Source organism: Camarhynchus parvulus, chromosome 2 (genome assembly GCF_901933205.1).
Source record: "Camarhynchus parvulus chromosome 2, STF_HiC, whole genome shotgun sequence".
NCBI classification, from domain to species: Eukaryota; Metazoa; Chordata; class Aves; order Passeriformes; family Thraupidae; genus Camarhynchus; species Camarhynchus parvulus.
Window position 1 is genome coordinate 35,666,439 of NC_044572.1, and position 15,783 is coordinate 35,682,221.

Sequence of the window (15,783 nt, forward strand, 5' to 3'; positions counted from 1 at the left end):
TGGCCAGGAATCCATTTATAACTCAGAAAGCTATTTCCAACATGGCTCTAAAGGATGGTTAAGGAAAAGTAATATGTATTAGGTCAAGCATGCCCCAAATATTTTTTGTACTTAGCACGTCTGGTTTTGTTTCTACCGAAAGAAATCCAGTTTGTGCACTGTGGGACCGTTCTGTGAGGTGAAGTGAGGTGTGTTAAGGATGGATCAGTGGCTTCACTTCAAAAAGGCACTCCTGATCTGAATTAAAATGCTTGTATGAACACAAGATCCTGTAAACTTCCTGGACTCACAACCTTGTCCAGAAAGGAGTTCCACAGTTCTGCTGCATAAATAATTATCTGAAATCCCTCTCTTTTGTTTGCTTTGCACCTGGCTCTGACTAGTACCATTTGGCACTTAGTTCTTATACTGGAAGAGATGGCAAACAATCCCTATTCACCTCCTTCCCATGTTTTAGGACCTCTCTACCCATTCCATTCCCTGCAACTCTTCTTTCTTCCAGGCTGAAAGGACACACATGTAAAGTCTTCCTAATATGGAAGCTGTTTGTGTCACTGACCATGCCCACTCTCTTCTCTGAACAATTACTGAGCTAACACAGCCTTCTGAAATAAGATGCTGTCAAACACAGCTTACACAGTAGTATGAAGTAGTATATACTTGCTGTTTCAACCTCGATTCATTTCCTAACAGTTTTAAACACATGGTCAACATTAATGCTTCTTAACATTTGCCTTCTTGATCAGCCCTGACCTAATGCACTCATGAAACCATCTGTCATTACCTCAAAACCTCGTTCCTGAGTGGCAACAATGCAACTTGACCCTAAAAATGAACAAGAATTTCCAGTCAAGTCTGTCATAAATGGAATAGCATTTAATGCAATAAAAGAATCATTTTTCAGACACCCATCAGCAACAAGAAAAGCTGCTATTAACACAGCTTATTAACTCTGCAACTCTGCAAGTTGTTTGTAGCCGTTACTATTTGGCCATTTCTTGCTGCACTACAAAACCATCATCTACTAACAAAGCTCTTAATCTTAGTCTCCTGGAATTTTACACACTTACCCTAGCATCTGTTCCATTTTCCCTTAATCTGTTCTTCTGGTATGTGTGTGCCAAAATGAGGGATTATCTGTCTAAGGATTTTACACATTTTACAATACATTCCAAGTGAAATGATCAGGTATTGCCTTTATAGATACACAGCATCTATTTCTAGCAAACATCAGACAGAACCAAAAAAACCTCCTAAAAGTTATGCAGCTACTTCTTCCCCCAACCTCCCATGTTCTTTTTGCTTCAAGTCACAAAGAATTTAAGTCCAGCTTTACAAATATAGAAGTAGTGTGTGTACAAAATTTGCTGTGGAAGACTGGTACTGACCAATCTGGCCTAAGCAGCGCTTCTCCTGATCTGGGTGGGCACCTGGATCTGCAAAAGGCCAAGTTGTGGTTTGTCTAGAGGAGCCTACCCAGAATACACAGTTTTTTCAGCATATGAAGGAGGACAAACAGAAGCAAGGCAGCTCTCCATACTTTCCTGCTGCAGCTAAGTCTGCCTACTTGAAGGGCTGCCTTCTTTAGAACTGCGATGCTATAACGACTTGTGTGATCATGTTGCCCTGACAACCAATGGAGATCCTCTGCGCAGTTAATCTAGCAGACATCTGTAATTTTGAGACAGATAGCCCTGAGTTTCATTGCTCACTGTCAGTCACATTTCCTACCCTCTAAAAAAAGCACGAGGTCGAGATCAGAAGTGTGTTGTACAAACCCAGAGTGTGGTGAACTGGCATTACTGTTAACATTGCATCCCTTCATTTTGGCTGCCTGGCTGGTACTGGTGCAGCACAGGTCAGTACATGAGAGTCTGTCTCACAGTCTTGGAGTGTTTTGATTTACAAAAAAAAGTCAAAGAAGGAAAACACATACCTTCAAGACAGTCCACTGCTCTACCACAATTGCATCATAGCCCCGCGTGGTTTTACCGTCTTCCACAGCAAAATCTTCGAAGAGAAACACTCCATCCATTGTCCCATGTAAAGAATCTGTGAAAACACAGGGCTTCCTGTAAGCTCTACAGAAGACACTCCATGTGTAGCAAGGCATCTGAATTTATTAACAACATATTCTTCCAAGGACGTTACTATAAAATTCATAGACATTCTCTGATAATCTAACTCTATTAAATGAATGAGACTTGTATCTCTAGCAGTTTTAAGAGCAATGCTACTCCCTAATGGCACACATTGCTGTCCAGTCTGTTATTCCTTTGCCATCAGAAACCACAGCTCTCCCATTCTGAGCAGGCAAATGAGTTCAGCAGTACTGCTTACCTACTTGAAGCTGTAAACCCACTAAAGACCATTTATTATGTCAACGTGTTATTTTCAAGGCATTTTGAAGGTGTACTGATTTATTTTTATGATATTTATGATATCAATACTTGTGACTATATCCATTCATTCACACAAGTCAGAACCCTGCACATGGATCAGCCACTGCAGACACAGTGATCTACACGGACTAAGGATGATCTGGCATATCTGAACAGTGTGAAAGAAAAGATACATTCATAACTATTTAATCAATTTATGAAGGCATTTTGACCATCTGGTTTAGTGCCTCTCTGTTCTCATTTGCATTCCCTACACGTTCAGTCTTTTCTCAGACAACACATCCTCTTAAAGTTACTTGAGCAGCACTTTCTCCTTTAACTCAGCCACACACTCCATAACCAGCAATCACTCCCATACACCAGAACTTAGGTTTTGTCAGCTCCATGACAGAACAGAAACAGAACAACTTAAAAAAAAAAAACAACCCAACCTTATCTTTCTTTGTTAAAATAAGCTGATTGATGGAACAACAGAATTATGTTTAGGGAAACTGCAAATAAGCAGGACTGTGCTCTTTACAAACAGAGAAAACTCTTCTCACATTGTCAAAAAGCGTCTTTTTCAGCCTTTCTAATATGAACAATATATCTACCCTGTATGACTGATTATAAAGACCTTGCTTATCCCCTCCCCAAATGTTGTATTTTGCATGATAGTTTCCTTACATTTTTAGCAACACTATATTCCCTGAACTGGTATAATACATGTTTTTGAAATGCAGTCACACATGCCAAACTGACAGATTCTTGAACTGACAGGGGAGTTTTCTGGATAAGCCTGCTTAGGTGTTTCATCAGGGTCACCCTGCTTTCCTGGTGGATGTTATGAGGTCAAGAAATGCCAGCAGGAAGGAATTGCTGCCTCCAAGAGAAAACATATATCAAACTCAAAAACAATTTTCACAAAGGAAGCAGTGAGGAGGATTAAGAGGCTTCTTACCTCTTGCAGACACAATCTCAGTCAACATCTTACAATGTCATTATATGATCTAAATTCAATTTATTATCTGGAAATAACAAATTTGTTGCAGGCAAAGCCCACAACAGACCAGACTCCTACATCTGGAGGCTTATGTCTACACACACAGACACTGCAGCAAGACTGCTGCTGCAGGTGTCAATGCACAACCCTTCTGTTTCTATTTGCATAGTCCCTTATCCTCTTTTGCTGCTGTTACAGTCGAGCCATTAAGATGCAAGTCAGGAGATGCAAATACTTGTCGCTAAACTAAAACAGCTTTTTTTTTTTTTTTTTTGGTTCACTTGTGAAGGAAAAAAGCTGTAAAGCACTTACTAGGGATTATCCTTGAGATTCTGCTGGGAGACTGAAAGAAAAAGAAAAATACTCTGTCTATTTTCACACTGTTTTCACAGGCAGGTTTCCTGCAACTCTATTTAAAATAAAGAGAGCTGAAGATTCCTCAGCACTACAGCAAGCCAGGATTACACATTGCTCCAAGGTGGATGAGCTGGACTAGAAAGCAGTAACTCCTGTCTCCAGACAGATTTCTCATCCAAGTGAGAAGAACAGACATTTTTGTTGTGAAATAACAGGCCAGATCACTAAGTAGCTGGGTTACAGGTTCAAAAACACAGGGACAGCAAGCTTGCCACATATCAAAGAGTCCAAGATTTAATTACTGGATTTCATTCAAAAGTAGCACTTTGTTAGACCTGATGCTACAAAGTGGGAACCAACTTGATTTCTGTGAAATATCACATTCCAACACCCAAACCCATATCCAAATCTATTTCAGGATGCTAATGTACAAACAGTCCTTTAATTTTCCAAAACAGGAGAGCACCTAAGACTGAAAGCAGATCCCTACTAGACACAGACGCCCAGATCGTGCCAGGGCAGCTTTATACAGCACCAGTGCACTGCTCCTGTATTGTGAATTCCCTTAATGAAATTCAGTGTCACACTGTTGGCACAACTGCAGCTTGAGCTCTCCCCCGCCCCGTATTTGCCAGCTAATTAATAAGCGATCACAACACAATCAGCAGGCGTGTGTTTACACTCACTCGTAAATCATCCTTTATGTTTCACTCTGCTGAACATTCCACTCATGCAATTCACAGCTTCCACATATGTGAGCATGATGGCACATATGCAATGTTTTAGAAACCAGTAGCTGAGCTTGGGAGACCCTACAGCAGCAGAAACTTCACTTGGCAGTGCTGAGTTTATGGTCCAACTCGTGATCCTAAAGGTCCTTTCCAACCTAAATGATTCTAAGATTTTGCCTCCTTGTTGGAAGTACAATGATTACTGCTGAAGGCTACATCCATCAATCATACAATCCATTGATTTTTTTAATGTTTTTTTTTTGCTAGTAAAGAAACTCATGGAAAATGAGAAAACTGGAAGGGGAAAATGATGACAGAATCATCATACAGCTGCAAACGTAAAGAACAGTGTCTGTTCAACAGAGTGATGCTGGTGAAAACTCTACAGAAACTGACTGATGACGATCACTGAGATCTCCCTCTCAACCGGAACCAACCTCCTCTCTCTATCAGTTGTGCCACGGTGTTTTAAACATTCATGCCATGAATGCACACCTACCAATTCTCACATCTCACACCTTTTACCTTTTACAGGTCATGTACTACACTTTCAGAGAAAAAGGGAGGCACAGGAAAGAATAATCGGATCAGTAATTCCTTTGCATGTGAAGCATTTGGGATGCTGAGAATAATGGAGAGGAGAATGCAGCAGAGAGAAAGCTAGCAGAGTCATGTTTTGAAGAAAAGGCACTTACAACCCATGCTATGCTGTCAGGATCAGCAGGAATTTCAGGGAAGCTCTACACAGAGGTGTGGAAGGGCAAGGAAACAGCCGGATGCACTGAGTCTGCAGAACCTTTATCACACAGATCTAAGAGCAGCTTAAGCTGACAGTCACATGTTCTAGAGCTTGCCCATTAGATGAGATGCACCTGATCCAACAGTTTCATAGAATCATAGAATAATTCAGCTGGATGGAGATCTCCAGGAGGTCTCCAGTCCAACCAATGCTCAAAGCAGGTTCAATACAACTGCAGACCATACTGCTCATGGCTTTATCCAGCTGCATCTTCAAAATCTCCAAGAATGGAGATGGCACAACTTCCTGGGCAGCCTTTTCCAGAGAGTGACTGTTTTCATGATGAGAAAGTGGTTTTTCATAATCAAAAGGGACCTCCCTTATTTCAATTTATGTAATTTTTTTTCCAATCCTCTTACCACACACCACAATCAAGGGGCTGGATCCACCTTTTTGATTGCCTTCTCATAGGCACTGCCAGGCACTGGTAGGTCCCCAAAGCTGTCCTTTCTCCAGGCTGAACTAACTCTCTCAAGTGCTGGTTCATCTTCAGCTTGCTGCCTACTAAAATTCCCCTGGACCTTTCAACAGAGATGCTACCTAGCCAAGCTGCCCCCAGCCTGGATTAGTGAAAAGGCTTCTCCCTTCCCAGAGGCAGGACATTTGTCCTAATGGAATTTCAAACAGCTCCTGCTGTCATGTTTTTCCAGCCTGCCCAGGTTCCTCTGGACAGCAGTCCAGTTCTGAGGCACATCAGGTGTCTCCTGAGTATGGGATCATCCAATTTTGACAAAAGCAAGGATCGTTGCCTCCTGTGCATCACTGATAAAATTGTTAAACACAACAAGCCCCAGGAGAGATCTCTGTGGTACTCCACTTTTTACTCCAGGTAAACTGTAACCTATTAACCATGACCCTCTGAGTCTAGCCATGTAACTAGATTTTTACCCACCTAGGCTGCATGGTCCAAGCTTGGATACAAAAATATTGTGGGAGCCACTGCCAAACTCCCTTGATGAATTCACCCAAAATGACATCTACTGCTTTCTCTTCACCCACAAATTGTTATTTTATGACAGAGGACAATCATTTTCAAGTATGTTCTACTCTTGTTAAATCCATGCTGAATGTCCCAAATCACTGTCCTCTCCTTCATGTGTCCATGAGTTCCAAGAGGACCTACTCAGTGATCCAGCCAGAAACAAATTGAGGCTGATCATCCTGTAGGTCCCTAGTTTGTCCTTTTGGCCTTTTTTTTACAGATAGGTGCAACCTTTGCCTGTGTCTGTGAAGACTAAGCCAAAGTGAAGCACCAAGTATCTCAGTCTTACCTGGATGTATCTGATCTTTTTTGCATATCCTTATGTAGGATGAGGTGGATCACAACAAATCCTACTGACTGTATCAGTCCAAGGCTAGATTTCCATTGATTATATTGGCACTTTAGGGTGACAACTCATACACAGATTCCTGCAGGGCAGACTTTACAAATACATTTATTCAGCTGGATGTTACCTAACCTGCCTACAAAGATCACTCATCTAAAGGTTTAGATGGTAAGCTGGTCTTTCCAGTTTTCACTGCTTGCTATATAAAATATTCCCTGATTCTGATGCAGTTGTAGTCTCCTTTGTTAATCTCCTGTTTCAAGATTCAGCTGCTGGAACATAGCCTAAGTTTAAAAGTTTGTTAGAAACTCCAAATATTCATCCATTTGCAATAGTGCAGTAAGAAATGCCAATAAAACAAAACATTTTGACTTTGCTGTTTCTAGTATCACTTCCCAATCTCTACTCTTGAATTTCCCTATCTTTTCACTCTTTCTTAAAGAAAAGGCTCCAAAAGCAGAGGTTACAATCAATGTCCTTCCTCTGAAAATGTTCCATTACCACTGCATCTTTTATTAAGGTTTCCTACTGTGCACAAAAAGCTATTTTCACTGGGTTGTATAAATATTTGATGTAGCTCGATTGACAAAAATGTATTTTCATGTTCTTGCTTCTGATTTACAGGAGGTATATGGGAAAAGATTACTTACTTTACCATGACAGCTGTCTTGGCAGGCAACAATTTTCCTCCTGTTGTCTTTGAACTACAAATTCTCCTTATTGAAGAAAACTAACCTTTAGGCTGCTGTTGCTCTCAATGAGGAAAACTAGCTCTCTGTGGCTTCCTGGGGCACGTGACCTGTATGTCTGCCTTTGCTTCCTATTTGCATTCCTCCCCCCTTCTGAATCTTTTCACCTCCAGCACACACAAAGAAAATAATTCCATATGGATGATAAAAATCCCAGTACTTCTGTGGCTAAGGTGACAATAATCGGTCAAAGGCATCGTCGGCTCATCTCTGTCGGAGACAGATGACAGAGACAATCAATCGGACCCTCTTAAAAACCTGACTACTTTCTTCTTCCAAGAAAGTCACGTTTTGTTTCATTTGCTTTGTGTTTAAGCACTGTCAGTGTTTTCTGGCTGGTTTTTTGGCTGCCTTTTTCTAGGTTTGAAAGGCAGAAAATTCACAGACAGAATGGTACAACAAATACAAAAATGCTAGGCACTTAAAGAGCTGCAGTTCAAAACAACTGAAGATGAACAGGCTTGTGATTACTCTGTTAAGACATCAAAATATAACCTTGAAGAGGTTTGAGACTCTTCCTGCCTTCTCACAGTCCTGACTGGAGACTTGCTGTTACAGGAAAGAAGAAGACCCACCTGTTACTTCCTTTCCATTTGACATTAATCTGTAGCTTGCTGCTACAGACTCCATTCTCACTAGAAGAGGGCCAGGGTGAATTCCTGTGGTCACTTTAGATCACTAGGCAGGATTGGTTTACACCTGGGACTACAGGCAGAATTACCAATTACATGAGCTGGATGAAAAACACCAGCAAGTAACTCAGGTGCAAATTTAAATAAATAATTATTATCTGCCGACATGAGAACATTCAAGGACCAAGCAGGCTACTGTCTCCAACTTACCAGCAAAATCTGAATACATTTAATATATGGTGTAACTCTGCATGGTTTATATATTTTGATCAGCAATTGTGTTATATTTCTGTTTATAATTATCTGGTACAATAAGCGAAAAGAAACAATTGTTATCTGCGAACTTTAAAACTCCTTTAAAGACTAATTATTAAACTGTTAGCAGAAGGAAGAAACAGATTTATGACTACTGACAATCTGGAAATCTTCACTTCACTGGGTATTCCAAGGACAAGGGGGAAAAGAAAAAGATAATAACCCTTCTTTTAAGTCTAATAAGCAAAATAATGAATTCATACTTTAAGCCAAAAAGAAAATCAGCCCCCAGAACAAAGAAATGTGATATAGCCAATTAAAGAAAGTATTCTGATACTACCTTAATTTGGAAGAGGATTAATCAGTGAATAAGACTAGATTTGAAGAGCTGGACAGACTGCCACAGAAGTCTAGAAAAAAGCGAGGAGCTGAGAAGCCCTCAGACCCCTACTTCTCCTCTTGTGCCTACCCTGTGTTGTTTGATACTGACTGGCATATGAGCGACAAAGCTGTTCCATTTCTCTGCAGCACAGAAAAAACTTAGGATTTAAATGATAAAACATTTAACTGCAATTAATAGCAACATAGAGATACTCTTAGTAAATGTTCCACTAACAGCATAATACACCTTCAGAAACCTTGTTAGCTTTTTGATTTCAAAACTTGTTCCTCCTGTAACCCTGAAATGCTAATAAAAATGTTTATTAATTGTTCTTCTTCAATCACTAATCTAACTTAATCCTGAATCTGTCCACTTTTACATAATTTGTTGTCCTGTTTGCATTGAAACTTTATTGCCAGTATTCAAGCCTACTTTATCTATGTCCACAGGCAGCTATCCAGAACTCCTCACTCTGGTATCCAAGCACATGAACCTCCCACAGGGCTCTGCTATGTAAATGAACTCTAAAAGTTTAAATAACGGAAAAATGCTGTGTTTAAAACATTTTAGAGTGAACTGACAAGCAGATTTTATTAAAAAAACCCACTGAGTCTGATAACTGAGCGTGATAGAGCCTATTAGCTTTGCCTCTGTGCAATTTATACACATAAAGTAAATGACCATTTGTTTTTAAGTGAGTTAACTAGCAATTACAAGGCTTTCCAGGAAGCTGTATGAAAGCATTCCACCAGCTGAACTTTAGACCTTCCCTTTTTTTTTCTACTTGTTTGTAAAATGAAAAATTAGGATTGCCTGTTAATTTCCTGATTGACTTTTACCAGAACTGAGTCATATTCCTGTTTTTTATCCTGGGTTATGGAATTCAGATCAACAGTAAGAAGATGCTCTGGAAGCAGCTCCCCTGTAATTTTGATGTACAAATCAACTAATCTTGGTAGGAATGTGCAATCTCTGGGTTACCACAGTCCTTTTGAAAAATGCAAAACTAACCAAAATTAGGCAAATGATTCAGCCATAAGCACTTTAACCATGAAGTATACCGGTCACATAATTTTCCAATAAAATTAATCCAGCTGCAACCTCAACATTTTTATGTCCAAGTACTTCCCTGGAATTGCTCTCATGGCTCCTTGGTTATGTCTCTTGGATCTGTGCACCCAAGTTTTTCTCTACACAACAGGCTTGCCTTCAAAGCCATGATGGCCACGAGTGTGGTACAGACTGGCTACAGTACTAAGCTGGACCCACTGCCACTCTTCCACAACATGCAAAAATCTAGGATTTTTAATCTTCTTAAATTAAAACAGACATCCATCACTCATAGGTAAGATGAAACAAACATAGAAGACAATTTTGTAAAACAGTGTGTCAATCAGGTGAAAAGGGTCTCTGCAAGAACTGGAATGAATTGATTTCTTGTTGGCCAGATAAAACTTGAGTCCTTGCACCGGCCTGCAATCAGAGCCAGATGCAGTGTCTGGCTGGACTGCAAAGTCACCTTTCTATTTAGGTCATCTGTTTTGCAATCTTATTAGTATAATTCACTTGGTACTGTTTATTAACTCTGTATATTTCTGCAATTACAAATCATCTCTATATAAATACAATACATAATCTGTTTTCCTTATTCAAATGCCAAAATATTTTCTGTACTTTCATTCCATTTCACAATGAGGTAGATCTAATACAAATCTACCCCAAGTCTGTATTAAAGTACCTCCCAAATAACTTCTCTTCAAAGATAATGACCTCCATTAGAGAAGAAAGGAAAATAATCACAGCATAATGCTTTCTGTAATTTCCATACCATTTACCATTCCAAGGCTGAAGATGGCATTGACCAGTGAGCCTCCTTTCCTGAAGTGATCTGTCATGTGCTCCAGCCAATTTGCTTCTAAGCTGTTGACAGTCTGCCCATTCCTGGAGATCCTCATAGGGATAGTCACTGTATAATACTGGCTGCATTTTTGTGGAGTTTGGGGCTTGTTGAAGAGAGCGAAGATCTCTGCTTCTACCAAAGAGCAAAAAAATGGAATAATGCAACAACCATATCATAAAATTTCACCCAAAACAATACAGAACCCACTGTTTGCCGTTGCCTAATTACATTGTGCAACAGCAAAAAATTATTTGGGATGTGGTTATCTCTTTAACACACTTCTGCAGTCCAACACAGCAGGACTCTCTCAAGACCCAATACAGTATTTTGCTTGCTTTTACAGTATTTCTTACTCACAATGGATTCACTGTTGATAATAAAACATTTTAAGACAGTAATACCTGAATACTGATGCAACATTCTTCCATGGGAATCATCAGCTCAAACATGAAATCTTAGTGCAAATTTAGAAGGAACTGCATTGTGTAGATCGCAGCCATTAAAGTATTAAATAACTCAGTTTTGATAACACAAAAGCATGGAAAAAGCCAATGGCAGTATCATCTCAAGAAAATGCAATGAATGATTCATGTTGAGACTCTGGTAGCTGCTTTGTTGATTTACTCTGGATCTGAGCCAAGGTGAGACATTAACACAACAGCAAATGAATTTTAAAAATGGAATTGTGAAGGGTCTTAAAAATTAGCACATCTTCTAGACTCTTTTCCATGTCTCCTCCAGTATATTTTAGGAGCAGTTTTTTACAGGAAAAAAAGTCATTGCTGACAGCAAAGCTGAGCTTTCACAGCCCTAAACTGGAATTAACTTTAAAAGCAGATATGCTTCTCAGAATGGGATAACCATAATTAAAATAACCAACTAAAAATATTGGACATTATTATTTTACTTATTAATGGTCATGGAAATAAATGGTAGAATTTCTACTGACTTGCCAAAAATTCCCCCCAAATATATTAATATGAAAGGTAAAGGCATTACATGAAATCCCTTCATTCAATAAGCTCCTCTTGTTTCCAAGCTATTAGGCTCTAACCTCAAGCAAAAGTAAAGAAAGTGATGTCAAGAGAAATGTTAAGATTGCTCTCTAACAAACATCACTGAGCAAGAAGCAGTGTGTAAATTGAAAAAGATATCAGAAGGGAGATGCTCAGAAACAGGCTGGCAGCACTGGAAGAGAAGAGCTGGAAGCTCATAACCAACATGAAAAGAGACTCCATGATCTCAGATATGAACTATATTTTAAACAGAGTAGAAAGGAATAAACATTAATATGAATCCTCTTGCTGTTCATCACTTGTTTAGAAAGAATGAAATTATGATAATCCTACCTCAGAAAAGCACACACAGAATGCTTCTCTTATCATTTTGATTCTGACCCCCAGAAGAGTCTTTTGTTGGAAAAGGAGATCTTTCTGGTGCATACTGAGACACTGATAGGAGAAGCTGGACACGACCCAGCAATGTGTGTTCACAGCCCTGAGATCCAACCCTACCCTGGGCTGCATCCAAAGCAGAGCGGCCAGCAGGGCCAGGGAGGGGATTCTGCCCCTCTGCTCTGCTCTGCTCTGGTGAGACCCCACCTGGAGCACTGCACCCAGCTCTGGGCTCCCAGCACAGGAAGAACACTTGCAATGGATCCAGAAGAGGCCATGAAGATGATTAGAGGAATGAGGCACCTTTCTTATGAAGAAAGGCTGAGAAAATTCGGGCTGCTCAGTCTGGAAAGACCTCAGAGCAACCTTCCAGCACGTGAAGGGAGCCTACAAGAGAGCTGAAGAGAGACTTTGTACCAGGTATGTAGTGATAGGACATGGGGTGATGGCTACAGACTGAAAGAAGGCAGGGTTAAATTAGATATTAGGGAGAAATTCTTCATGGTAAGGGTGGTGAAGCCCTGGAACAGATTGCTCAGGGAAGTTGTGACTGCCCCACCCCTGGACAACCGGGTCTAGTGGAAGGTGTTGTCTAACCCAAGTCATTACTGACAACAATTTTCACCAGTGACCCCAGATCCTCAAGCATGGCCAAAGACACCCTTCAGTTTCGTTCTAAGTAACACAGCACTTTTGGACATACTATTGGAATATCTGTGCCTTGTTATCAGGCAAATATTTTTCAACATTGTGTTGAAAAACCTTTTAAAAATGGGGGAAGTAAATGAACACTACAAAACATTCAGGAATCAAGTGAAGAAGCATAAAAGTAACACTTGAATAGTATAAAACCTAAAATAAATAATATATTTAAGATCCCACAAATAGTAAAAAATATTTTTTTTCCTGAAGTTTTATGTAGGAGAGAAGCAGTTCAAGAGTGGTAACTTCCCATGGAATATGCAGGGAAAAAAAACAATCACCTGATGCTTTCAATCTTCACACTCCCAAGGAAGGATGGAGAACTGGTGCCAAAAACTGAAATACATTTTCCATGGGAGGAAAAGGGAGTGCTGTAATAACAAAAATTCATTCAAGAGTAATAAAGAAATCAGCAGTGTTGTACAGGATTTGGAAAAATTCTACTTTAGATGAGCTATCACATAAAACTGCCTTCTCAGACCTTCAGTCTTGGAAAGTATTTGCATAACAGCAATAAAAAATGCATGAAAAATAAACCTAAAAAGCACTCAAAGAAAGATAACTGAGGAAGCTAAATACATTTTTAAAATAAACCCTCTTTTCTGGCAAAACAGCAGCAATCTTGGGGTGTTACAGACAAAAGTTGGGAAGACTGGAGGTGATCAGCTTCACATTATGCAGAAATATTAAGAACACGATTACTTGTAGCAAAAGAATTTCAGTGCTCAGTAAGGAGAGGAATAGCATCAAAGAGATGATTAAACTTGCTAAGTTAACTCTCTCAAAGATAGCATATAAAAAAGAGAAAGAACTGATCTGGCTAGACTTGCAGATAACTAATTTTTAACTATAAAATAAGAGAGGTTTTATGTGTAAAATTATAGTGTTGGGACAACCCACTTCTAAGGCTGTAGAAGAGAAGGGATTGTTCAAACAACAGCTAACCTTTGACCCTATCTGGCTGCCTCCTTGCCCAAGAAAAACTGAATAAATGTTGGAAGGTTACTAGAGTGTGATGCAAATTGGATCCAAAAACTAACTGCATCAAACTGCAACGGAAACCAAGACAATAATCCAAGGAGTACAATGCAAAGTCATTCTGGGTCCTACACAGGCAATTCCCAAAGGGGTAGGATTGTTTGACTGAATCTATGAGAAGTCCAGAGAATAGGGATAAATTAAAGTCAAGGACAGTACCAGCTTTAGAAATTCCACCTACATCCCCTCTGCATAGATTTGTAGCCTGTAAAGAAATTAAGGAAAGCAGTAAGAGAAATGAGTGTAAACATGGTTTTCTTGGATTTAAACAAACATAGAAAAGAAATGTATTTTGAGGCTTAAACTGGAAAAGGAGCAAGAATATTTTTCCTTTTAGTTTTCTAAATTGATCTGGTCTACATGCTATTTTGAACTACAGTTCCTGCTACGGAAGTAACCTTTGAGCAACACCTTAAGGAGTGTATTTTAGATCTCAGCTGAGACTTGTGGTCTTTGATGGCATAAAATAACATTTAAAAAGTGGAAATTCCACCTGAGGAAAAATTTGTGAAAGAAATGAAAGAAATAAAACTAGTATATGGGTAAAATCTTTTAAAAAAGGGTAACTGGAAGCCAAATTATGATGAGCCTTATTACAAAATTTTTCTTATGAATTAGCAAAGATGAGTCATCAACAAAAATAACTGCTGTTTTACAATTATTACAATTCTGACTGGAGCACTGACCCCCACACTGACTGTAGGATACTAGGAGACTTCAGAGGCCAGATCACACATATTCATGCTGCTCCTGAGGTGCTTTAATTCCAGCTATCTGTTCACCTGCTACAAAGGGACTAACTGTGCTAAGTCTTTGTGAATTATTCCTTCTATGGCTGCAAAAGCTTGTCAGGCAGATTAACAGGGCTTTTTATTCAAACACACAAAAAGGAGACAAAGATCAAGAGCTCTCAGGGTATGGCAACAAATACAGAAAGGAACCAATTCAGCTGAACAGCAGACAAAAATAATTCTTCACACTCAGGCATACATATGGGCCAGAACAAAGCTGCACCTGCTTATATCATCTCTTCCTTTGCCATCTGACTCCTGCTCAGTTGTTGTGAACTGAGTAACCATGCTGAAATCAGGTTAAGTGGCTCATTTGGGGCATCTTTTCTTCACTACCTCAGTGGCAATGTCCCCCCTGAATCCCCACCCCCCAAAGGAGCTGGGAACGTAATTGAGGCAATTTTAACTTGGCTTTTATGTACAAGAGGTCACTGCAGTACTTACTGCCAGTAAGTGGTTTTAAACATCGTGCCGGCGTTTCATTCTCTGCAAGTCCATTCGTCTTGTCTGCTGCTTCTCTCACACTCAGGTTCTCATGCTGAGATTGTTCTTCACTTCCCTTCACAGATTTGGAATTCAGCTCTTCAGTGGCCTGTCCTTCACCTCTGCAGCCCTCTCTGGATGCGGCACACTGGTCAGCACTTTGCTCACTCTGAGTTGGAGTACTGCATCCATCAGTGCTGTCTATTTTCTCGCCATCCGGTGAAGCATGATCCTCGGGGTAATTTGAAACATTTTTATTATCTCTTGATTGCACAGAGTTGTTACTGGCAGGTGTCAGGGAGGCGCTGACAAGGCAGTTCTTTTGGGAATGGTACTGAGGTATAATTCCAACAAATTTCAAGCCTTGACTTGCAGCATCTTGAATCTACAAGTTGAAGAAGATTAGATTTTTAACTGTCAAGCTGTCTTAGCTAAATAGAAACACAGAAAATAACACCCTTTAAGGCAACCAGCATGTCATTTTGCTACTTTTGTCCACTACCACTAGAAATTGTCATGTTGCATTTATATAAAAAGGTACATTCTAAAGAAACAGGATGAAAAGTTGCCCAAACCATTTGATATAATGTGAAGGGAGGAGGGAGGAAAAAAGAGAAAATACCCACATATTTCTTCACAAGAGACAAATCTAATTTATAATAAAATACTAGAAGTGGTATTTCTTACAAAAATATTTTTGTATTGATCATAAGAAATCAGAGATATTATTATATCTTCCGCTGTATTAGGTGTGTGATTATGACATTTATGCAAGGAAAAGCTTATTAGTTCTATAACAACAGTTGTTGTTTGTCCTATTTTGGATTGAGATACAAATGGCAAACTTTCACATAACGA

General features: G+C 39.5%; 1 protein-coding gene across 1 annotated transcript in view; it reads right to left on the minus strand.

The window, feature by feature from the left end:
- RFTN1 (raftlin, lipid raft linker 1) overlaps positions 1–15,783 on the minus strand; it is a 96,694-nt gene that overhangs the window by 17,082 nt on the left and 63,829 nt on the right. Inside the window, exons 5-7 of the mRNA XM_030971848.1 lie at positions 14,887–15,310; positions 10,446–10,649; positions 1,937–2,052 (exon numbers count right to left, since the gene is read on the minus strand). Coding sequence (XP_030827708.1) covers positions 1,937–2,052; positions 10,446–10,649; positions 14,887–15,310 — 744 coding nt within the window. The remainder of the gene's footprint in view (positions 1–1,936; positions 2,053–10,445; positions 10,650–14,886; positions 15,311–15,783) is intronic.